Below are 24,832 nucleotides of genomic sequence, written 5' to 3' on the forward strand. Positions count from 1 at the left end.
CATCGTTCATAGAATAAAGGAGTTGCTAATTAGTGTGTTGGCTGACAAGGCAACAACGTGCAGAGTTTTATATGGAGCAGAACTTGAGATCATGTGTAACTGCTCTTTATTATTCACAATCAGTAAAAGCTGTGGGCTGCGACGCAGGATTGTGTTGTTAAAGGTATTTGACAACGGCTTATTCTCACACGAAAAAACACTCTTTTAGCTTTGGAGAAGTGAAAATGTTTTTGAGGCACAGCGCTGCAATCCAGAGAACAATTTATTTTTTCAACATTTGGAAACTTGATTAATGGTGCTATTTTTAAACAATGTACAAACAATGTGCAATAAACACGGTGAAAATTGCAATTACAGAGGCTAGAACGGCATCGAACTCTCGGCGGAATTAATCTCTTGATGTCTGCTAATTTCTCAGTGATTAACAACGTAGCAGAGTTCACGGGCCTGTTATTCTGGCTCTCTAACACAATACCTGACTTCATTTCTAAAATGCAACATGTACTGGGGTAAACTTTTCCCATTCCCCCCCTCCCAATCTCACCCTGCTGCCTCCTGCAGAGTGAAGTGTGACTGACGCTAGTGAGGGAGTCCTGTAAAGCAAGGTCAGCACAAATGAGAACCAGGCTCACACTGACTCAGCTGGCTCCTTTCTCCTGTCACTTTTTTTTCGGGTTTGACACCGCAGAAGAAAAGAAAGCAGTGAAAACTCACTAAAAATAGCAATACAAAGGCCGTGAGCCAAAGCGCCCCGGTGAGCGTTTTTCCCTCCTTGAAGCCTTTTAGTCACGCAAACGCAAGAGCGCATAAGTGTGACAGGAATAATTCTGGCATAGTTCTGCAGTTCTTTAGTTCAATGAACGTCTTAGTGGTCACACCAGAGTGCAAACACGCCACCAACAAGCGGTGCTTCACCCACGGAGACAACGACTGCAAAAAACAGCAGGAAACTGGATCTCTCTGTAAGAAGATTCAGGGTGGAGCGGACACAATTAATAGATATTTTGGAATTCAGGTACTCTTATCGTACAAATTGTATCGTACAATTTAATGTTGCTAATTCAAATTAGAGTGACATACCAAACTATGGACGGTCTCCTTATTGTGTAAGATTCTCAAATGTGTTTTTAAAGACGTAGAATGTGTCTAATATATGGCTATTTACCAAATATCTATAATAGCTTGAAAAGCAGAGGCCAGAAATATACATTTTTCAGTATTTCCTCAGACGGGATTAAGTGTAATAATTGGAATCAGGGCAACGGAAAATTGTTAGATATTTTTAGTCTTTTTCATAATGACATTAATTGAGGCGATCTTATAGCACTGACACCACATTGGGCACTTACTGTAAAAACAGTTTGTCGTTATCATTATTATTAGCATTATAGTCTTAATGCCAAAAATTCATAATGGACTTCAATTTTAGTTTAAAGTTAATTAAGATGTCTCCTCTCTGTGTGCACTGACCTACAACCATTACAATTGAATCTGCAGTGCAGTGCTCTCAATGCTTGTCTGTAAACCCACACAACACTTACTTTACAGCTTTTAGTAGCTGCACATTCATATGCATGTACTGATTAATAATTTAATAAAGTAGATCTGATAGAAAGAGCACCTGGATGCTATCTACAGCATGGGCCAAGGTGAACATGATATTTACAGGCCTGACTCCCAGCAGTGCAGCTGCAGATCGCTCAGACCCACTGGATGGAAAACATGGTCTTTAAACCCTAATTTACTACTTTGTATACTTACTAGTACCCTAATATATAGTAATGTATCCAAGACATTTTATGGTAATGACTAAATAGCCCAGTACTAGAGTTTAGGTTTGCAATAAAACTATAACTGATCCAATTGCTCAAATTAAGATGAAAGAGGGAATCTATTTATGAAAAGAATCATCAAAAACAATATTGTATTTATAGAGGAAAAACCTTTTAGAAGTCTTTAGCTTTCAGAATCATCAAACTTAAGTATAGGTTTGCCAAACCATTTTTACAAAGTATTATATTTAAATCGTAAACTCAAATATAGCTTTCTTGAGAAGCAAGTTGTGTTCAAAAGATCCAGGATTGCTTTCTTTTCAGTTTACGATAACATGTCTGGTATTGTTAGAACCTATAAATTCCAAGCTTTTCTTTGCACTAAACCCCCTCAATAAAACAAAACACACGCACAGACACACTCACACAGATAATGTCATTTTAGGCATAGTTTCCTAAAGGGCTATGGATTAAGAGGTTAAAGGATCTGAGGAGCAAAGGTCAACGAGACGAGGACGTTTCCACTGAGTACATCGGGTACACCAATAGTCTTCATGAACATATTTTGTTGTTCATAACACGGCCATTTCAAGTGTTTGATGGTTTCCAGTACCATGATGGTCATTACAATCATGATGAACACATGGTGAAGGAGATGTATGGCCAGTTGATCACCACAGTATCAAAGATTGACATTACGCCTAAATTTATGCTGTATGACACACACACATAAACATTATACCGTACCAACAACTTCTTTAATTCGGCTAACAACATCCCCAAGGAATGGACTTCTGCTCTAGACAGATTTGTCCCATATTCTACTAAATTACCTGCCAAGTATGTGCCTGCAGGAGCTGGATCTGGGCCAATATCAGCTGGGGAGATTGTTGCGAGCCATGTGTGTAGGAGCCCATAAGTGTGTGCTTGTGCATGTGTGTGTGCTTATGGGTATTCTGAATTCTGTGGGGTTAGTGAAGGATTCGGCTGAAAAGGAAGTCTAGGGACGGCGTGCCGTAAACACAGCTGTGTTGTGGTTAATGTGGGGACAGCAAGCTTTTTTTTTTGCAGGCAAGATTGTAGTTAGATGTTCTTAATTCGGTGTGTACGAGTGTACATTTGATCCTCAGCTGACAACAAACGTGAAGCTTGTTCAATGTGTGAAGAGCGGACTCAACGTTCAAATATACTGTATATTGTCATCACTTCTCCTTTCTCAGTGGTATCACAGGGGCTTCAGTCTCTGGTTTCTCCTTTTGGACCATGTCAAAATCCATGTCCAATTCCTTCTGTACATCACAATAACCACAGAAACACTGTGTGTGTGTGTGTGTGTGTGTGTGTGTGTGTGTGTGTGTGTGTGTGTGTGATCCCCAAATGAGGCAGAAATCCCTAGCAGCTATGCAAACATGTCTGTGCTCCATATGAATAAACATCATATGCCTTTAGAAGAGCTGGAACAACTGAATCCAGTGTTGACAGATTTCCTTAATAATTTTGAAGCCCTATACTGCGATAATGTAATAGAACAATTATTTAAAGAAGGAGAAAAATTTAGGAGGGTGTTTATACCATGGTCATGGTACAGGTAAAGTAGAGCAAGTGTCATTCTGTATTCTAAGGTCTGATATTTTGATTGTTAGATGCTTTGTCCACCTCAGTTTCTAAAATCTTTGAAATCATCCTTTTAAATGCTAGTCCTTGGATTCAACCGAACCAAAAATCCATCCAACGTCACAATGATAATATAGTCTACTGTATTATCTTATACTGCTTTTAAGGCTACTGTTCATTTTTACCTTCAGCAGACTATTTACTGCTCTTTGAAGCCAGATTGTGACCATACTGGGTGAAAGTCTCTGTCTCCTGGCCCACTGCCTTCATAAGGTCTGCTCTAATTCTGCCCAGTCAAGTCGGGTCGGCCCCTCCTCTCAGTAACTCTAATGAATCTAAAAGTTAATGCTTCCTCTTCAAAGTTGCCATTCATAGCTAAGGTAAGTGGAAGATTGTTAAAGCCTTGGTTTGAGGTTTGAATTCTGAAAAAAAATAGAGTCTGACTACGGTTTGTCAAAAGAGATCAGTAGGAATTTATTATTTGCTTTCGATACATTTACAGCTCTTTCCTTCTGCCGTTGCTCCACTGATCACTCACTGGCAGTCATTGCAAACTGAAGTCCAAATGGAGTTCCTCCAACACCAAAATGTTTCTGAAGCACCTTGAGTATGAGCTGAGAACGTGTTGTGCTTCAGCTATAGGCTTGTGGGTTGCGTAGCTTTCAGCTGATTCGCTGCCTCACATGAGGCGACTTGAAGAGTCACGTTGAACAAAGAACAAAAGGTAGAAACCGTCCCTTGGAAAACAGACACTCCAACTATTGAAAAGGTCATAAACAGGCCACAGGGATAAATACATATTGAACAATGAAAAAGACACCTGTGAAGCATTCTCTATACAAGCAGACGGCTAAAACTGCATCTCAACAATGAGAGAAAAGCAAGAAGGCTTAGATGATGAGTTAAACACATGGAACCAGAAAACACCTCATCAAGACGGTGACATTCCAGATGAGTGGATCAAACCAAAACAATGCACAGCACAGGGAGTTAAGATGGAAAATATGTACTGCGCTGCTTGCTAAATGTATCAGCTCATTCATTCAGACGTTTGTTTCCCTCTCGTCTGGCTCATGTGCTACATTTCTCCAAGTTAGGCCACTGCCATAAGAGAATCCCAGCCCGTACATTGCATGTTATTTTTGTTACGCTAAGGTGAAGATCTTCACAGTAAGATGCATTTAAGTTAGTTAAGTTACTTGACTTCAGGAAGCACTTTCTGTCAAAGACAGAGTTGATCAACAAATTGTTCTCGATGAATAACAGAGGAAATGTGCTGTTGTGCATAACGACGGAGTGAAGTACTACTTGAGAAGCCGGTAGGAGATTGATCACTTTTTTTCTTGCTGTTTTCAATTTGTGATGATCTACAATTGGACAAAAAAAAGGTAAGAACACAGCATAGTGTGGGCTTGGTTTCTTACTATTAAAATGTAGCGGCAAGTCTTTTTATAATATAAATAATGCTAAAAACACAAAGTCTCCCTCTCACTCACATCAGAACTGTCACAAGTTTCTAAAAACCTAGGAGACACATTCAGTAAATAACGTTGCCTGCATACATACAAATATACATACATATATGCAAATACGAAAAAACAATACCCCCTTCATGTTGGAACAATGTCAATTCTGGATTTGAAATCATAATTTCATATAAAAATATATACAAATAAAAGTAAAAAAAAAAAAGTGTCCGCTGAATTGGTGAAAAAAACAATAATCTCCATTGCTGTTCCAATGTGTGCTGCAAGGCCAGTTCAAAGAATCAGTGTCTTTGTGAAAAACACACCGTTTGTCTGTCCATGGGATTCACATCCACGTCCAGAGGCCATTTTAAAGAGGCCACTAGATAAGTTTAATACTGGAGTGTAAAAATGTCCACGGACACAAAGAGAGGAACATGGTCGTTAGCTCTCTGGCCAGCCAGCGAGGTAACATGAAAACTACACATCTATCTACACACTAAGGGATCTCTGACTGCAGGGGCATGGTAAGTGCATATTCCCATAAAAGAGGTCAATTTTCCTCTGAACCCTGATCAGTTCATCGAGATCTGCGTCACTGTCGGTATGGAAGGGGCCCACCGTCAACCCAGGCACATGTTCCACTTTTGCGTATTCCTGTAACTCCGCAGGCCAAAGGAAGTACTTCAAAGAATGCAAACATTCTACCAGGAACCAGTTAAGTATTTCTTTGTGGCTGTTAATTGTCCAAATCTCATATGGACAGACGTTCATGAAACCTTTATTCTCATGATGAAAACAGTTGGTTCTGAGAATGATGTCTCCATTTGATTCCTTTTGTTCTGTGGGAAAGAACAGCCAAAAAGATGCTCAGCCATGCTTTTGTTTTCAGGGTGCCTATCTTACAATTCTTTTCAAGTTTTTTTTCTATCATATTCTCATCTCGCGATCAGGACTCTGGTCCAGTGAGGGCTCCCTGGTGCTGATCATGGATGCTGAGGGCCCTTGATTGACGCCAAAGGGAGAAACAGCCGGAGATCGAGCTGCCAAAGGAGACAGCGAAGGGGAGAAGCTCGGGGACATTGCTGCTGACGAAATGGATCCCTCGTGACTAATAGGGGACCTGCGGAGTGAGGCCAGGTGGGGGAATGTCCGTCCAATCACAGGGACCTTGGGGGGGACTGACATGGCCCCTGGATGAGCAACTGATGTGATGAGTGGTGGGGGATCAATCCTAGGTTTTGGATCCATTTTGTGCTTGGGCTGGAAAGGTTGGCGAGGATTTTGGCTCTGCTGGGCAGTTTCATCTTTCAGCCTGGCAATTTCTGTGAAGACATTAGCCAGGGGCTGGAACTGAGGGCACCAGTTGAGTAAGTAATCCCAGTTATAACTTCCACGGAGCTCCTCGTCACTGGCAACGATAGCTGTGAGAGAACCATCCACTGAAGGCTTGCCATCCTCTGGGAAGGCGTAATCCTTGGGAAGTGAAATGTTGAGGCCACGGCCTGCCCCTAGGTACCCTCCTCCATCGTCCCTATAGACTGGCAGCTGGCCAGATAGCAATGTCCCACTGAGACTGCCTCCCAGTTTCTTTCCTTTGAACCAGGTGCTGCCTTCCAGAGCAGCCGGCTCACAGGAGATATCGGAGAGCTGGTCAGCATCCTGCTGAATTCCAGAGTCTGGTCCTCTGGCAGAGATGTGCTCCTGCATGGACGAGGTGATGGAGGCGACACGGGGATACTCGTTTATCATCCTGATCTCATCATCTTCTGCTGCCTCAGCAGATCCTCTTCCACTGGAGTGAGAGGGATCCAGAGAGCCTCCTCTAGTGTAGGGTCCACCACCGGCCCCACCCTGATCTCCAGCATAGCCTGGCAAAGCCTGGTGGTAGATCTTCTCCCCTCCTGATCCTGAGTTGCAATCATCCAATTTCTGCAGAGCAGTTCCCGTGGCCACAGTTCTATTTCCTGCACCCTGGGCCTTCTTCCTCCTGCGTGACTTGACAAGGAACACTACCACAGCCATGACCACAAGCAACACGATGAAACCAAGAGACACGGCGATGACGCTTATCAGTAGGATGTTGACATCGGGGGCAAGGCCATAGTTGGTGTTTGTGACATCGATGGAGACCTGGGCTGTAGCGGTGCGAGATGCATCTAATGGACTGTGAGCTCTCACTTCTAGGGTCATCAGCCTGGTTTCCCGTTTGGTCCGGCCAGCACCACTGCTAGTACTGCTGCCCGAGCCGTCCAACTTGAGGAAAATGACCCCAGTGGTTTTGTTTACTTCAAAGTACTGGGAGCTGGCAGGAAGAGAATACAGAACTATGCCATCCACTCCTTCATCTTCGTCACTTGCCTGGACTTGGCCGATGCTCTGGCCTTTCTTAGCTTCCTCTGGGACATCGAAGGAGAAATCAGGGGATGTGAAGATCGGGTCATACTCATCTTCACCCGTGACAAACACCTGTACAGTTACAGTGGCTGAGTGGTTTCCTGAATCTACTGCCACTGCTACAAAGTTAAATGAATTGACCTTCTCAAAGTCAAATGCAATTTTGCTTTTGACTTCTCCAGAGTTCTGGTCTACAGTGAAGCTGTCTTTTCCTGCCATGGACCGCTCCACAATGTAGTACCTCAGCTGACCATAAACTCCTGTGTCATGATCTATGGCATGTAGAACTGTCACAGCTGAGTTCGCTGGTTGGTTTTCTTTGATACTGACTGTCAGGACTTCCACGGGAAAGAACGGATAATTGTCATTTACATCTTTCACCTCAACGGTGACTGGAGCTAGTGCAATGTGACCCTGTCCATCTGTGGCCTGGATGATGACAATATGCGTGGACCGGTGCTCGCGGTCGAGTGCTCGCTGAAGCCGTAACGCACCGGTCCACTGGTCCACGGTAAACAAGTTCACCTCATCACCAGAGCTGATTGCGTAATGGACTTCAGCATGGGGAGTTGAGTCTGGATCTGGCAAAAACACAAAGACAGAGTTCAAGGAATCACCTGCGAGATGAAGTCAGAGAGCAATGTTGAAAAAAGGCCATAGTGAATGAGAGATGGAGAACCAAGAGAAGTCTTTTTCCCTACCTGTCGCAGTCAGCCGTATAATCTCAGTCCCGGCGGCAGCTCCCTCGCTCAGCGACACGGCATATTCTGTTCTGCTGAACACTGGAGGGTTATCATTCACATCCCCAATGGTGATTACCGCTGCGACACTAGAGCTCCGCTGGGGCACGCCGCGGTCTGACACGACCACGGTGAGGTTGTAAAGGGGTTTGGTTTCAAAGTCGAGTCCCTCGGCCAAAAGCAGACTCCCAACTGTCTGAAAGCCTCGTCCCTCCAGGAACCGTACGCTGCTTTCGATCTGGAATGCGTTTCCCTCGTTTCCGTTGGCAATGGCAAAGTCGAAGCCACAGTTTTCCCGTGAGAGGTCGCTGTCAAAGGCCTCAAAGGTCAGAACTGTTGAGCCTGGGATGGTATCTTCAGAAACTGTAGCCCTGAATACAGAAAAGCATACAATTTGTAAGGCTAGCGGTTGGGGTCACATTTTTAAGACATCCAGAATCTAAATCCATGTAGACTGACCTGTAATCTGATTGGTGAAACACAGGAGCATTGTCATTGACGTCAGAGATTTGGACCTGGACGGTGGTGAGGGAGGAGAGCGAAGGCGACCCTGCATCACACGCTTCAATAACAATGCTGACTGTGGGACGTTCAGGGTCAAACTCGGCTCTGTGATTGATGAACAGGGTTCCTGGACACAGAGGGCAGAGAAAGGGATTCAGTCGTTGTGCTGGGGAAGCTGCTTTTTATGGAATCACTTTAAACTTTCTATTGAAACTGGAAATTTTGGGATTTCAACTAAATCAGTGTGGGGCCCCTGTTGTTCACCGTTGTTGGGGTCAACGTAGAAACCCTCTTGGGTTGATGAGGTCACTCTGTAGGTGACCTTTCCGTTCTCTCCGGAGTCCCTGTCAGTCGCTGTTACTGTGACAACGATGCTTCCTGGTGGCGTGTGCTCAGGCAGAGTTACCTGAGGTCCAGAGATATGAACAACAACATTTGAGCATGGCGGCAAAAGAAACAAGTTAAAACTGTCTACATAACTACTGTAATATATTTCCCAAAAGTGAAAACACACACACATTGTATCTTTTATTCTATTCTTCTGTTCGTCCTTTATGTGCTAATGTTGAATTCATTTTATAAGACAAACAAGTCAATACTATATAACTTTTATCAACTCCTCTGTGTGCACCTTGGTACTGTACATGTGTTTTTTGCTGTGTGTAAGTGTCTACAAATGCAATGTTTTCTTCCCGCTATACTATTTCGCTGGGAAATCTGAATTTCATCAGACAGCAAGTAGTATGCAACGGACAGATAAGGTTTCTTACGGCACCCATCTAATTTGACATCTAAGTAAACCTGGTATAAAACAGAGCAATACTGTGATTTATGAGCCACGTTACCTGATAGAGATCATGAGTAAACGCAGGTGCGTTGTCATTAATGTCCTCCACCAGTATTGTAATGTTAGCCTCGGTTTGATGCTGGCTGTCTGTGGCTCTCACAGTCACGGTGTACCACGTCTTCTCCTCAAAGTCCAGAGGGGCAGTGAGTGATACGCCTCCACTGTAGCGGTGGATCCCAAACTTGCCTAAGGATGTTGGGTCAAGCTGCAAGGAGTAGGAGAGGGCCGGACTGGAGTCGACATCGTTACCCGTCACAAGGGTGATCTCTGTGCCAATCAACAGATCTGATGGAAAGAGAGAGAGAGGTTGAACGTACACCTGTTAGACGCATTTAAATTGTTGTTGATAAAAGTATGCTTTTAGTATTTTTTATAATGTTTCACAGCAATAATTAAAGAATCATAAACCCACCCGTCGGATGACATAATACATTTGCTGTAAACAAAAAAAGAAACAGATAAAAATTCCGTCAAATGAAGGTCCTTACTCTCCGGGATGCGGACTTCCTGAGGCAAGGGAATGGTCGGACTGTTGTCGTTCTGGTCGACAATTATCACCGTCAATGTGGCCGAACCAGCCAGTGGTGGACTCCCTCTATCAGTGGCTGTAACTACAAGCCTGTGGGGTGGACAGGGAAAAGACGTTTTCCAAAAAGTCTCCTACTACACCTGTAGCTCCTAATGTTTCATTCTAATATTGGTGATGAAAGAGGAAATGTATGAAGGAAAAAAAGGATGCACCATTCTCAAAAAGAGTAGACTTGTGAAATTAACACAAACATGTTATAGTGAACAGGAACTGATTTACAGAGTTTGAAACTGCAGCTTTGAATTGCACTGGTGCGCAAAACTTCAGCTGACTAATGTCCCTTTGTGACCAAAAACAATTGTGATGTGTGATTGCAAATGTCATATGGGGGGGGAGGGGGATCTATTCTCACTTGGTCTGGGTAAAGATCTCACGGTCCATGATGGCTGCTGTGGTGATGCTTCCCGTCGTCGGGTCTATCTTAAACAAGCCGCTGATGCCTGATGACTGGATGGAGTAAGTCACCTGACCATTTTGGCCCTGATCGACATCCTCAGCCATCACCTAGGAAAAGGTAGAGGAGAGGGGAAAAAAAGTACAGATGAAAATGTATTTTGACCCTCCGAGATTGGTCTTCTAGCTTGTTGTTCAGTTTTCATATTTGTAAGTACCTGTATGATTGGCATCTCATAGCCCTGTGTTTCTCTCATGTAGGCCACGTAGTTCTGCAGCTGAAAGCGAGGAAGGTTGTCATTGACATCCTGCAGGATCAAGTTGATAGCCGTGAAAGATGTGGATGACACCGTTTCAGCTTTCACAACTATACGGAGTTTTGGGGTGTCTTCAAAATCCAAACCGTTGGAGCTCTGCACCATGATTTCACCTGGACATTTGAGTGAAAACAATAAAACCAGGTCATAAAATCATTCCGTTTTTCTATAGTATCTCATTTACTTCTCTTAGACTTGAAAATAGTTTTATGTTAAGCTTCACCTGTTGAGGAGCTGATGTGGAAGGCCTGCTTTCTATTGCCACTGAACAGGCTGTAGCTAATACCGTTACGTGTGCCATCCGGGTGTTGAGCCTGAGCCTGAGCCACAGCCGTGCCTGAATATTTGAGCAGAGAAAATGTTCCTTTAGCTGTGACAGCAGATAGAGTCAAGTGAAAAGGTAAAACATTTGTCTGAGCATGATTCTAATCCCTAATAATACAGTATCAATGTCAGACCTTGTAGGGCATTCTCCTGTAGGCTGACGTCTCTGGCATTCCTAGAGAAGCGAATACCGCTGTACTCCACCTCCTTCACGTAAATCACCACCACCCCCTGGGCAGACTGAGCTGGAGTACCCTGGTCCATGGCCTCCACTATCAGGGTCCTCTCAGCCTGGGTCAGATCCGCCAGTGGCCTGGTGGCTTGGATCTCACCAGTCAGGGAGTTGATGCTGAATCCCTTGACTGGCATGGCGAAACGGTAAAAAACAGAACCATTGGCTCCAAAGTCTTTATCCTCTGCCTTCATGGTGGCTAAAACCCGCTGGGAACTCTTAGTGGACACTTCGATGACGAGCGGGTCCTGGAGGAAGATGGGAGTGTTGTCGTTGACGTCTAGGATGGTGACCGTCACCTAGAAGAACGAGGTCACACAGGGGTGGAGTGTAATATGAATGAGTATTTTCCTGCGAATGCAATGTACAAAAGACAGGTCTTCCAAATTGTAAATGTGAATGTGAATGAAAATTCATGACATCCAAACCATGCAAATGAACACTTTCAGCATCCAAACCATCATTTACCTGAGCAGAGGTGTTCCGGGGTTCAGCAGGTGAAAGGTCTACAGCAAAAATCTGGAAGCTGTATGACGGCCATTTTTCCCGGTCCAGAGGTGCTGATGTGGTGATAACACCAGTGCTCCCATCCACACCGAACGCTCCGTGCGCCTCTCGGCTCAGAAAGTACAGAACCTTCCCATTCAGTCCATCATCAGCATCCGTGGCTGACACCTGGAGATAGGTAGGTTTATTTTTAGATGAATTCAGAACTATTGACATGTGTTATACACATACTTTATCCACTGTCAATTGAGATCTTTCAACAAAGCATCAACTAAATTTTCCATTTCTACATACCTCCAGAACTTTGGACCCCTCTGCAACATCCTCTGACACTTCCACAGAGTAACTGCTTCTGCTGAAGACGGGGCTGTTGTCATTGACATCCAGCACTTTGACTTCCACAGTGACAGTGGTGCTGAGAGCAGGGCTGCCTCGGTCCGTGGCCACCACCTCCAATGTATATTCAGCTCCCGTCTCCCTGTCTAGGCCGCGTGACGTGGACAGCGCTCCTGTGCTGGCGTGGATTTGGAAATGTCCCTCACGGTCCCCAGCTTGAGGGAGAATTCATATGATATGAAAAAAATCTTTGGGAATCCAATCATTTATTTGCAGTGAGTATGAATGTGCTCCAGACGGGTATGTACAATAGCAAATGTGGGGAACTAATTCACTCTTAAACCAAATTTGTATTAGACACACACAATGCCACATTCTCACCGGTGATCTTGTACTCCAGCTCTCCACCAGGACCAGAGTCCGGGTCTGTGGCCTTGAGAAAGCAAAGTTCTACAGCGGCCTGGTTCTCCGGCACCTCCAGTCCGTACCATGGTTTAGCAAAGATGGGAGCGTTGTCGTTCACATCCTTAACCTCCACACGCACTACAGCCTTGGCAAAGTTAGGAGGCAGTCCTCCGTCCCGTGCATACACTGAGAAAATATGCAAACTGATCAGATCCCATTCAACATTTTACACTAATTCACTAATTTATTCTGTAGAATTAATAAACTTGAGCTTGATTAGAACAGTATGTGAAAGGTCAAACAGTGTAATGTGTTGGACAATCCAGCAGTACCAGTGAGAGTGTAGTGATTCTCAAGCTCTGCATCCAGTTCCTTGGTGGTGGTGATGACTCCTGACTGAGGGTTGATGATGAAGCCTTCCTCTGTCACACCGCCATACGTCACGTGGCCGTTAGAACCTGTCAACAAGTCAAACCAATGAGTAAAGATACATTAATTGCAAAACTAGAAATTGAGCAAACATGCTTCATTGAATATAATAGTAAATCTGATATATACTGTACATACAACAGAAACAACATGAAAAAAATGTAAATCAAGGCTCCAGAAATATAAGGCCGTGCACAAAGATGGTTGCCACACATTTTCATTAGCATGAGCTTTTGATTTGGTTTAAAGTAAATTGGTTTATCAAATCCCTTTATTTGTCTTGTGTTGTGGGGTCAATATTTTAGTCTATAGACAATACTTAGCCAAATGCACTGCATTTTATTTTTATTTCAAACTATACAGTAATAATGTGACACATTTAAACCAACCTTGATCCCCGTCAGTGGCAGTAACTGTCATGACAGTCGTTCCAGGTCCTCGGTTTTCCATCACCTGAGCCTCAAACTCTGCTCGCTGGAACGACGGAGCTTCATCGTTCACGTCTAAGACCTGGACACACAACACCTGAGAAGTGGAAAGCTGAGGAATCCCATGATCCTCTGCCACAATGGTCAGATTGAAGATTTCCTGCTCTTCCCGGTCTAGTGCTTTAAGGACAGAGAGAGAACCTACAACAGAGAGAAAAGAGAAGTAGTTGGAAACCCATCTTTCCTGGATTATGTCACTTATAATGTATATTTTCATTTGAATAGTTAGTGTGTGTTTGAATTATATCGTGTTTGTGAACATGTCATTTTGTCTACCTGGGAGACTTAATGTTTGTATGCCTAGCAGGACTGGCAAGAACTAAATGGCTTTGCTTTATCAGATTTTCCACAGTAAGTGAGAGACGACAGCCAAGATTTTAAATTATGACATTAAATTGAAATGTAACTCAATGGTTCATCAGTACATCAGAACATGTAGGATTATTGTAAATGTAAATATGCCGGCATACTGTAAAACAACTTAAAGTTAACAATAACAGAACAGACTTATCATTTTTAAGCTGTAATCAGGCCGATGATACATTTACATTACCCCAAATGTTCTGTAAATGTCTTTGCAAAAGAAAGATAATCTGCTATTACAAGCTAGTATTGACCATAAACTTAACACCACAGTCTGAGAAGTGACCTCAACCCCTGCTAATGCACCGGACAATTGACAGTAATGAAGTAAAGATTTAATTCCATCTGGAAGCTGCATTATGTGTGTTTTATGGTTTTGAATCCCACCTCAGTCGGTGTTGACCGCACCCACACCACAAGAGCCGAGATGATGATGAGATTACACATAGTACCAAACGTCCCTCGCTCAAATTAAGGAATCCGTAAAGGAAAGCACACCAAAGCATTATTCAAGGAAAGGATTGCTCTACGGCCATGAAACATCATCTAGTAAAGAGTGTTATGAGGGTTATGAGCGTTTGAGCAGTTGAGACCCTTTAGACGCGGCACTTCTGTGGGTAATTATAAACTTTTGGAAAGTTTTGTTCATTCAGGGGGCTTTCACGGGTGGGATGCTGATTATCTATCAATCATAAAACCCACACAGAAAAAGGTCACATACTCCGCCGTGTTAAATCATTCAAAGCAGGATTGTAAATGCACGTAATGTGGAGAATTTTACCCTAATCATTTCTGAATGGAGTGTGAATTCATGTGAAACTGCCCGTCTCCATGAACCCTGTTATACCATCGGGACATAACAATACTTTTAGATGGTGTGACTACGGCCAACAATATACGTACCTGTGTTGGCGTTAAGACTGAAGCGGCCAGCGTTGTTGCCTGCCTGGATCCTGTACGACACTCTGCCATTTTCCCCTTCATCTTCATCTCGAGCCATCACATACAAAATCACAAATCTGCAGATGAAGACACAAGATACAAAACAAGGGCTTTTAATCTTGCGGCCGTGAAAGTAAATCCATCCAAACAGGCTTCTTGGAAGTTCTTATTGACAGAAACTACTCCTCACCCTTCTGGCTGGTCCTCCATGACGCTGACTGCAGAAGGAGAGCTGAAGACCGGAGCGTTGTCGTTAACGTCCGTCACAAACACCCGGGCGGTGACTGAGCCCCAGCGCCTCTGGGAGGGATCCGCGGCCCGGTCTGTGGCCCGCACCACGAGGTACAGGGAAGATGTTGACTCACGATCCAGCTGCTGCCCAAGGGTCAGGACTCCGCTGGAGGGGTCGAGGGTCAGGACATCCGGCGCGTCAGGCCAGTGGTGCTCGATGGAGTAGTGCAGCTCACTGTTGGGTCCACTGCCATCCTATAAAGAAATGTAACAGATGGATTAAACAGTTAGTGGAAAACAAAACACAAAAGTGGAAAAAAGAGAGATCTTTTTTACTTCCACTGATGTGCAAATGAGTAAAAGCTCAAAAGGAAAATAACTTGCATGTGCGCCTTCACGTATAAACCATTACACATTACACATATTCTTTGACGAAGACATATTCTGTTTCCCACCTGATCCACAGCCAGGAAGGTATATATAGAAGCCCCTGGCTGCATGTTCTCTGGGATCACGATGGTCACGGGGTCTTCTGTGAACTGCGGAGCGTGGTCATTGCTGTCCTGCACGTTGATATCCAGCCGGACCAAGTGGCTGCTCGGCAACGCCCGGGAGAAGTCAGACACCTCGATGTGCAGGCTATACTTCGAGCCCTTCTCGTAGTCCAGCTCACGCACCAGGTACACGTCGCCCTTTAAGCGGTCCACCATGAAAGTCCCGTCCCGGTCTGTCCCCCCGACAACCAGGTAGGTCACCTGGCCTTCCAACACATTAGATTCACGCTCGCCATGTGGACGGACAGAGCCGATGATGGAGCCCGGAGCAGCGCCTTCGACTGTGTTTAGGGTCATGGAGAGCATGTTGGGCTCGGGGTTGGACCGAGAGGAGCTGAGAACCTGAAGGAAAAGGAAGCTAGGGTCAAACCGGTAAATTGTCTTTACTTAATCATGAGGATTCACATTGTGTACGGTACCAGTCAAAAGTTTGGATTCACATTCCCATTGAACTGAGTAAGAAAATGTGTGCAAACTATTAGTACTGTAATGCAAGTAATCCCTCTTTCCTCCTAACCCTAACCCTAACCCATCCCCAAAAAGAGTGGAAAAATATTTGATGCAGCTGGCTCTCATCAGATCTCATCTGGTAACATTTGATTCCGAGGTGGCTGTTTCGTCTCTGTCTAATCTCAGTGTGGCACAAGCAGGGCGCAGGAAAAATCAAAGGCAAGCACGCCTGCTGTTATTAGCATCCTTTCTTTCCTTTCTGAAATCACATTACGTAAAATAGTAAGTGAGCTCAAAGTTCCACAAAGTAAAACATCACCCATTTCTGGCTAAATGCTCCTGTGGCAGTGCGTTTCATTCCCTGCTGCAGAATTCTTGACAATGTACGTTGATATGCTGGATTGACCCTCGGACAGAAAGTTCAGAACAATAACTCAGTCCAGACCAGCTCCCTCCTGCAGTTCTGGGTTTCTCACCTTGGGTTTTTCTTACCCCGGCTAGCCTTAGGAGCAGGAAACGCACACTAGATTCGATAGATGCTTTTGTTTGTACAGGCACAGGTTCAACTTTGCTCCTTCTCAAATTTATCTCTTTTTCTAATTCATTTGACAGTTATACTGTGCACATTGTGCATAGTAAGAGGAAATAACTCGCAGCAAGGAATCCAAAAGGAATGAGGTAATGTGTACATGTAAAGGTTTTAGGTTTTGGCCACCAGATTGGCCTCTGTTTCCAACTGTCTAATGCTAAAGAAATGTATTGAAGACAGAAGACAGAAGTATGTTAGCATGCAACTGGACAACGGATGAACATATCAAACTGTAGACATTTCATCTACCTGTATCTGTAACGGGCATGTGGAGCTGAGGCCGGGTGTCCCGTGGTCAGCAGCGGTTACGGTGAAGGCGTACTCGGCGCGCTCGGCGTATCTCAGAGGCGACGCGGTCCGGAGCTCCCCGCTGGCCGAGTTAAGGGAGAAACGCTCGGCTCTGGAGCCTTCAGAGGACACAACGGGTATGAAGGTGAGCTCGGGTACTTGAGGTTATGATGATGAAACACTGGTTACAAGGGCTTTGACAAATGGTTGAAATGTAACGGATGACTCACCTGATAATGAGTAGTATATGGTCCCGTTCTCTCCCTCATCAGGGTCTTTAGCAGAGACTGTCCCTAAAACAGTCCCGGATGGAAGCCCCTCCATCACCTACAATGGGTAAGGATTGATACTAATATTATAGCCTTTCTCCGACATACTGGTTGTCTCTATTTCTTACCTTGCAGTGTTGCTCATAAACCACAGAATAAATCTACTGCCTTCAAAATGTAAAAAAACTGTATCCAATCCAGTCTCACCTGATAGAGCAGCTCACTGTCCGGCCTGGCACGAGTAAAACTGGGGGCGTGGTCGTTTTCGTCCAGCACACTGATATGCGCGGTGCCGGTGGCGCTGCGAGGAGGCGTGCCCCCATCCTGTATGACCACAACAAGCTGGTGGCTGGACTGCTGCTCTCTGTCCAAAGCGTGGCGGGTGCTAATCTCCCCTAAAGAAAAAAAAAAGAAGGAGAGAAGGCCTCAGCGTGCATTACTTGCAATGGTTAGGGGACAATTGCCATGTTAATCGAATTCTCTAAAAGCAATTCAGCGATTCCTAGGGAAATCATGTTGGTGTTATCCCTGCCGACAGAGCAACTACATCTCAGCAAGTGTAGCACAATTACAGCAAACTGCTTTCTAAGTGATATTACTGTTCTTAAATTAAAACAACAAAGCTACGTTGTGGTGGTCTTTGTCACCTGTTTGCGAGTTGATCTGAAAGTGCCTGTTGGTGTGCAGCAGCCTGTAGGTGAGTCGAGCATTTAGTCCCGTGTCTCTGTCCGTTGCAGACACCCTTCCGAAGCCGGTCCCTGCCGGCAGGTTCTCTTTGACAGCCAGGAACACCCTCTCCTGGCTCAGTCTCGGGGAATTGTCGTTCTCATCAGTTACCGTCACCCTGACTGCGGCACTGCCGGTTCTCCCCACCCCTCCTGGACCGGAGGTTGCCAGGACAGTCAACAGGTACATGTCTTTGACCTCTCGGTCGAGAGAGCTACGAACAAACAGCCACCCGCTGTCTGGCATAATGCCAAAGCCGGCAGCGTCGCCGTCAGGCCGAAGCCGGTAGGAAATGGAGGATGAAGAAGATGAGGAAGCGCTCCCTCCCTTTCCAGAAGCCTCCCTGTTGAGGGCTCGAACTTGGAGGAAACGTGTGTTGAGAGGGCTGTTTTCCCGTAGCTCCACGCGGTAGGTCAGGGTGTCGAAGTTGGGGCCTTGTGCATCTTGGGCTTGGATGTGGACCACCAGGGTGAAAGTGGAGCTGAGCTGAGGCGCACCGCCATCCTTGGCAACCACGTGCAGGTCATAGCGCGGTACGCTTTCATAAGAAAGACTCCCGATCAAACGTACCTCCCCGCTGCCGCGGTCGACGCCAAACGTCCTCTGGCCGCTGCTGCCTGCAACTCCTGCAGAAACCAGGTCGAAGCTGAGCAGGCCGTTATGACCAGAGTCCTTGTCGGTGGCCTGAATGCTGTAGATAACAGTCCCCATTTTGGTGATCTCAGGTAAAAGCAGGGACTCTGACGACGACGGGAGGAAGGCCGGGGCATTGTCATTGACGTCTGAAATAGTTATTCGTACCCGGCTGGTTCCGTACGCTGGAGGAAGTCCGGAGCGCGCCTGGATCTCCAGGTCACGATTGGAGCAGGTTTCGTGGTCAAGAGGAAGGGCAGTGCGAATGGTTCCAGAGGCACTGTCCACCAGGAAGTAACCATCGGGGTCTCCGGAGGAAATGGTGTAAAATATATCCTTGAAAGCGCCTGCATGGAGGACATGGAGACAGCAAAACACGGAGTGTGAAAAGGACAGTCAAAAAGGGATAAGGGTTGCAAAATATCATGAAATAGAATCAAGGATGTGTGGAGTAACAGAAAACAATAATCTCTTTTGGAAAGCTGCAATCGGCAGATCTTTGGCATTACCGCTTGATTTTTTCTGCCTTTATAATAATATGCAGCTTTTGATTATACAATTTATTTTGATTGTACAAGTCTTCAGCTTAATGTAAACACATCTGGGCTGCATTCATTTAAAGGGGGTGAGGGCGTTGAATTACTTAAAGCCTCGTACAGTGACACAGACAGAGATAACACCTCTGAGGACACTTCATTCTGTCCCGCTCAGATTTACAGGCCCATCCAAATTCATACTCGAAATATGGAAAGAAAATAATAGTCCGGCCACATTAAAAATGATCCCCAGTAAAGCGCACAGGTTAGAGATACATATGCTTTCTTAACGGAGAGTATGATCTTATTGCTTGAGTATTTGTCCAACAGCCTGAGTGAGGAGGAAGACATCCCGCACTCATTAAAAGGAAGTCGTTTTGTCCTGGTCCTTGTCGAAAGATGAAACCAGGTACAGTAAGGCACATTAAACCCAGGCCTCTCCTTTTAGCAAACGCCAGAAAAAACCTCAACACCTGGACAGCCCAGGCGTCCTCACCTGTCTTGGTAGCAGCTCGGACCACTCCCACCGCTGTCCCCCTGAGAACGTCCTCCGACACGGTGAAGAAATACTGGGCCTGGTCAAAGACGGGAGACGCCACTGAGCCTCCCACCACACTCACGTTTACCCTGGCATTGACCGGCGCCGTCAGACCGGCGCCGTCCTCGGCTGATATGACCATGGAGATCACCGTGTTGGCTTTGCCGTGGAGCGAGCGAGAGAGAGAAATCACGCCTGGAGAGGGAGGCAGATAAAAATGGAAGACAAATGAATCAATATTTTTTCTTCTTTCCTTTTTGTAAACAGGCCAAATTAGACACGTTTCACAATAGCCCATCCACACACACACACACACACACACACAGACAGACACACACAGACACACACAGACATACCCGTGTCCTTGTTGAGAGTGAAGAAAGCAGTTCCTCCAGCAGGCACTGCGCGATAGGTCACCCTGCCGTTTTCCCCGGCATCAGGGTCATTCGCTGTTACCTTGACAACGGAGGTTCCCGGGGCACTATGGGTACTCAGACTGACTGTGTAGAGGACCGGATAAAAGGTGGGCCGGTTGTCATTGATGTCCTCCACAGAGACTCTCACACGCGCTACTGAGCTGAGACCACCCTGGAAAATGAAAATATCTTGGGTTAGAATTTATTCGAGGTAGTTGCATTTGAATATTATGTTATGAGTACACCATATTACAGATCTTAGCTGAGTCTATTGAGAAAAAGGAAGAATGAATCATTTAAATATATTTAAATCAAACAACGATCTCTCTCCCTTCCTGCACTGTGTTCCCAAAAGAAAACATTCTATTTGTTTTCCATCTATTGGTGAAACCCAGGTTTTTCACATTATGAAACTCCAACCATAGATTTATGTCACAGCGTAAAGAAAAAGCAGCTCCAAATGAATACAGAAAGAGGAGTTCTCTGTTGAAGATCCCTGAAATATGGAGCCAATCAACCGTTGTATGCATTTGTCAGCGAGGAGAAGGGTTTGCACTCATTACACTGTATCTGCCGACGTGCTTTTACGAGACCATTAAAAAAAGAGTTGAGACGGAGGGAATGTTCCGGGGCTGGGAGAGAAGATGCTTGGGTTGGGTGGTAAATTATAGAACTGAATTCAAACATTAATAGAGTATGACTTTGACAACTACAACCCACTGAATAATGGGGACGCATTTATAACTATGGCTTTATGTAATAAAAGTGTACACAAGAGAATGAATGCTTCATTGCACCTGAAGCCAATGTACATGCTTCAAATCTACTTAATTGATGCATTGAATGTGCATTGGTCTACTAAAGATGATAGAACAAGGGGTGTGTACATTTGGTAAAGAATTAAAAACCGTATCCTACAGTAAATAGGTTGTATACATTGACTATTTAAATGTTGGTTTTCCACTTCTTTACCTTTTTCCTCCCCACACTCCCGCTGTGTTTGCTCTGATTGCTTTGCCATGCTGCAGTGGTTTCCCTTGCATCTTTTCCAGATACACACTGAGAGTCTTCTGCAAACATGTTCTTGTTGTCTCTTTGATCAGATCTATTTGAGTGCACACATTCGGAATTTGCCGCCTGCTTGAAGCTTTGAGTCAGTGTAGTTTGATGTTTTGGTATCTTTCATATCTCTATCTGCCGGAACCTCAAACTAGGCTCAATAACTAAATCAATAATTAAGTATCCACAAACTTTTTTTCTGATAGTAGCCTAATAGCTTTTTGCCAGAAAGACGTGAGACTGACGGCAACAGACTTCCTTTAAAAGTTGATCATTTTCTGACAGAAATTGCAACCCACCAATTACTATTAGTTTTAGGATAAGAATATTCTTACTCCATCAGTTGCAGTGACGGTCAAGTCAAACTTGTCCAAGCCTTCATCCCTGTCCAGAGCTGTGCTGGTGCAAATCTGGCCAGTCTGCTTGTCGATGGTAAAGTGTGTTGGTGCTGTGCTTCCAGCGCCAGGTCCCAGGATGAAGGATATAGCGCCAAAGGAACCGCGGTCCTCATCCGTGGCTGACACCTGTGGGAAAAGAGACACATGGTAAGACATGAACGGTCCACAAGGGGCCAAACAGCGTGTGAGACGTTAGAATTTCAACAAGCATCGGACCAAACACCCCCCCGGCAGGTTTTAACAATCCGCATGAAAGAAAACTTACACGTGTCATCGTTTTTATATACGAGCTGAGGGCCTTTCTGTTATCACAATAAACGTATAGGCACATATTACAGTCACCTCGCTGACCACATGTGCACTTGTCAAAATATCACACACCATATCAATACGTGTTATGATTTCCACAGGACTATGAAACCAAGCATCTGTGGGAGCAATTCGGTTTAATGCATCACGGTTACACTGTATTTAACAAAAATAAGATGGAGGGATAAATCTCCCCCACAATGTGTTTGAAAAACTGGACAGGTGGCGTGGTTACCATGGATACAGAGGGAGGAATTGACAGAGGTGGTGCGTTCGGTAGATGCGATCGGTAGAGGCGCTAAAATGTTGGAAGGTCAAACTGGTTTTCATCCAGCAATTAATAAGATGCAGAATTATTCACTGGTGGAGCCCGACGACTACAACTTCTCTCCCACAAATTATGTTGAACTGCAGGAACAAAGAACAACTGACAGAAGTCTCGATCCAGGGTTTGACCTTTGATGTGATCTCCATATTTCTTTTTCCTACACACACACACACACACACACATACACACCGCCGACAAACATACATTGTATCCTGCGACCACATTTATTAACACTCATAAATCCCATAATACAACAAAGATTTCCTTGCTAAACACAAAAAGGAAACGTCCTCTGTGCTCTGGGGTCCTGGCTCCGACTGAAGTTTTACACAGGTCCATAACATTGTTTGGTGGCATTTATGGTGCTTGTTAAAAGTAGCATTCTCCCTCAGATCTCGAAGCCTTGAAGGTGAGCCAAGATCCAGGAGTCCTCACGACATTGCTCCCTCCCGGTTTTTGTAATGAGGCTACAGAAACATATCAGATTTCCTTGGTAATAATTACATGAATTACTTAAATACTGATTAACTGATCTGGCAGATGAAGGGTATTCTAAGGCCTGTCCTCGACCAAAGAAACTCTTGATGATGACTTTATAATCAAAAGGTGTTGGTAACACAGAAAACAAACATGTATTAGTCATATTATCATGATAATAAAGTCTTAACTAATATTTCTGTTTTGTCTGTGTTTGTGTTTTTGATAGGTTGGAATTCTATATGTGAACTGGCCCTGGACCTGAGCCCCAGAGAACCACCACAGCAGACATCCGGCAAATGACCTTCCTTCTGTCCCACCGCCACACATGTCTTCATCATCACGCACACCTACCGGCTCTACACAGACGGATAGAAACACTACCACCTTGACGCACACAGGGAATATTTAAACAGCTCCCACGGGGTCTTTTGCTCGTAGTGCTACGTCCTCTGGCTGGATGTCTGAGGGGTCGCACTGCGCTGTTCCTTCGGTCGGTGTTTACAGCTGGGGATTTGAGATCATTGCTGGGACTTGGAGTGTTGAGACTAACACAATCTTTTGGGATCCATGCACATGTCTGGGTGTTAGTCATATCTTTCTGACTGTCTGCGATGGATTAGCCACCTGTGGTGATGAGAACTGGACAAACGTGAACATGCTCACACACAGTCCCTCGCACATCTGATGACCCTATCCTTTTCACATAATCTAATTAGAGCGGCTTTAACGCCCATGACCGCCCACCTGGTCATAGAGTGACTTCATCGTCACCTCTATATTTACCCTACAAATTCTGTTACAGGTCACATTCAAAGACAAGGGAAAGCAAATGAGGATCATAAATACGCTTGGAGGTAGTTTTGAATGGAGGCTTGGGCTGGGAAAGGCTTGCACAAAGGCTGAGAACAAGAAGGACAGCGGGTCATTGATTCTTCACACACTCTAAAATGTGAAAAACCCACAGCAGTATGGATTGGATTCTCCATGCTGGAAAAAAAAAAGTATGCAAGGCAAACATAAGGTTGCCCAAAGAAAACACCTTTACAAAAACACGTTTATCAAAGCTAATAAAAGATGTAATGATTTGAGGGTTTCTGCTAAAACATACTACATACTGCACAGCAGTTTTGTGGTTACAGTCTTGAAATGTTAAGTTAAACATAGAATAAAAGACTGCAGAGGCACAAAACAGACAGAGACCGACAAACCACAGCTAGAATGGATGATAATATTACGATAGGTGTAGCAAAACAATTAACCCTTCAGAAAAAATCACGGGAGCTTTTAAGGATCGACTCCGTCATGAGTAACTTTTCCTCCTGTCAGTCCATGTGACAAATGCTCAGTTCACAATACGCAGGCCAGGAGGTTGGATCATACCGACGTGCCAATGCAATACCAAAGACGCCTCTCCCAATTAGCTGCAGGGTCCTGCATTTGCTCATCAAAAAAAAAAGAAAAAAACAGCCCTGTTTTAAAGCCAATAACGTAATCTAGTTAACACGCACACATCTCCTTCATTCAAGAGATCTGGCGGCCTAAACGGGTGTGTTTGCCAGGGAGGAATTCCTCCCACGCCAGAGCCTGCTATCTGATGCACGGGCAGCCAGCCGGGCTCACCTCATCGTATCCTCTGTGAGAAACACACAGCTACATAGCAACGTATGCACAGACAGGCGCTCATACCTTTCAACATCTAAATGTCTCTTGCTCTTGAGTAGAAACGCTTGCGTGGTAGTGGTTTCCATGGCAGATCTTCCACGTGTCATCATGACACAGATTCTTGTATGTGGGCAGCTGGGGTTTGGTCTTGAGAAAAGTTTGGTCCCCCATTTTTATAAAACGCTTTTCAACAAAACTCCTAAAGAGCGTTAGGAATGACTGAAAGTTGTTTTATGGTAAGTATACACAATTAGTTAACCGGTTAGTTAACGGGAAAAAGCACCAGGTGGTTCTTGTCCAGGGGAGCGCTGATACCCCACCTGATGTCACAAAACCCCAAAGTATCCCTTCAAAGGTAAATGGCTCAAATGCGTCTGTTAATGATAACCGTTTAAAGTTGATTACGACTTTTCGTATGCATTATCTGTTTGTACCAGCTGTTTAGTTTTCTTTTGGACTTTTACGACATCTACTGGCCTTCACAGCATTTATCAGTGGAAAAATCATCCCAACGCGAATGGATTTAAAAACGCGTTGGTGCAAGCATCTGCCAACCATCTGAACTTGTAAAACATAAATTCACCCAAGGTGCAGTTCATTGTCCAACTACTATATATCGGTTAAGACGTAGCCTGAGTCTCACAGAGCACACGTCAGCCCGGTAAGAACTATGTGAAAAACAGTCAGGGAGAGCGTGCCGA

The 24,832-nt window shown here is 44.8% G+C and overlaps 1 protein-coding gene across 1 annotated transcript in view; it reads right to left on the reverse strand.

The window, feature by feature from the left end:
• Positions 1–3,841: 3,841 nt before the first annotated feature.
• dchs1b (dachsous cadherin-related 1b) overlaps positions 3,842–24,832 on the reverse strand; it is a 67,695-nt gene continuing 46,704 nt past the window's right edge. The window contains exons 5-29 of the mRNA XM_037468414.2: positions 21,290–21,478; positions 19,836–20,067; positions 19,438–19,674; positions 17,694–18,752; positions 17,254–17,441; positions 17,008–17,104; positions 16,739–16,896; positions 15,352–15,792; positions 14,856–15,151; positions 14,627–14,742; positions 13,262–13,501; positions 12,776–12,901; positions 12,420–12,629; positions 11,997–12,253; positions 11,664–11,870; positions 11,098–11,494; positions 10,863–10,976; positions 10,541–10,752; positions 10,282–10,433; positions 9,829–9,959; positions 9,339–9,625; positions 8,758–8,899; positions 8,449–8,620; positions 7,951–8,360; positions 3,842–7,830 (exon numbers count right to left, since the gene is read on the reverse strand). Coding sequence (XP_037324311.2) covers positions 5,783–7,830; positions 7,951–8,360; positions 8,449–8,620; positions 8,758–8,899; positions 9,339–9,625; positions 9,829–9,959; positions 10,282–10,433; positions 10,541–10,752; positions 10,863–10,976; positions 11,098–11,494; positions 11,664–11,870; positions 11,997–12,253; positions 12,420–12,629; positions 12,776–12,901; positions 13,262–13,501; positions 14,627–14,742; positions 14,856–15,151; positions 15,352–15,792; positions 16,739–16,896; positions 17,008–17,104; positions 17,254–17,441; positions 17,694–18,752; positions 19,438–19,674; positions 19,836–20,067; positions 21,290–21,478 — 8,118 coding nt within the window. The 3' untranslated portion in view covers positions 3,842–5,782. The remainder of the gene's footprint in view (positions 7,831–7,950; positions 8,361–8,448; positions 8,621–8,757; positions 8,900–9,338; positions 9,626–9,828; positions 9,960–10,281; positions 10,434–10,540; positions 10,753–10,862; positions 10,977–11,097; positions 11,495–11,663; positions 11,871–11,996; positions 12,254–12,419; positions 12,630–12,775; positions 12,902–13,261; positions 13,502–14,626; positions 14,743–14,855; positions 15,152–15,351; positions 15,793–16,738; positions 16,897–17,007; positions 17,105–17,253; positions 17,442–17,693; positions 18,753–19,437; positions 19,675–19,835; positions 20,068–21,289; positions 21,479–24,832) is intronic.

Source organism: Pungitius pungitius, chromosome 16 (genome assembly GCF_949316345.1).
Source record: "Pungitius pungitius chromosome 16, fPunPun2.1, whole genome shotgun sequence".
In the NCBI taxonomy this organism is placed as follows: Eukaryota; Metazoa; Chordata; class Actinopteri; order Perciformes; family Gasterosteidae; genus Pungitius; species Pungitius pungitius.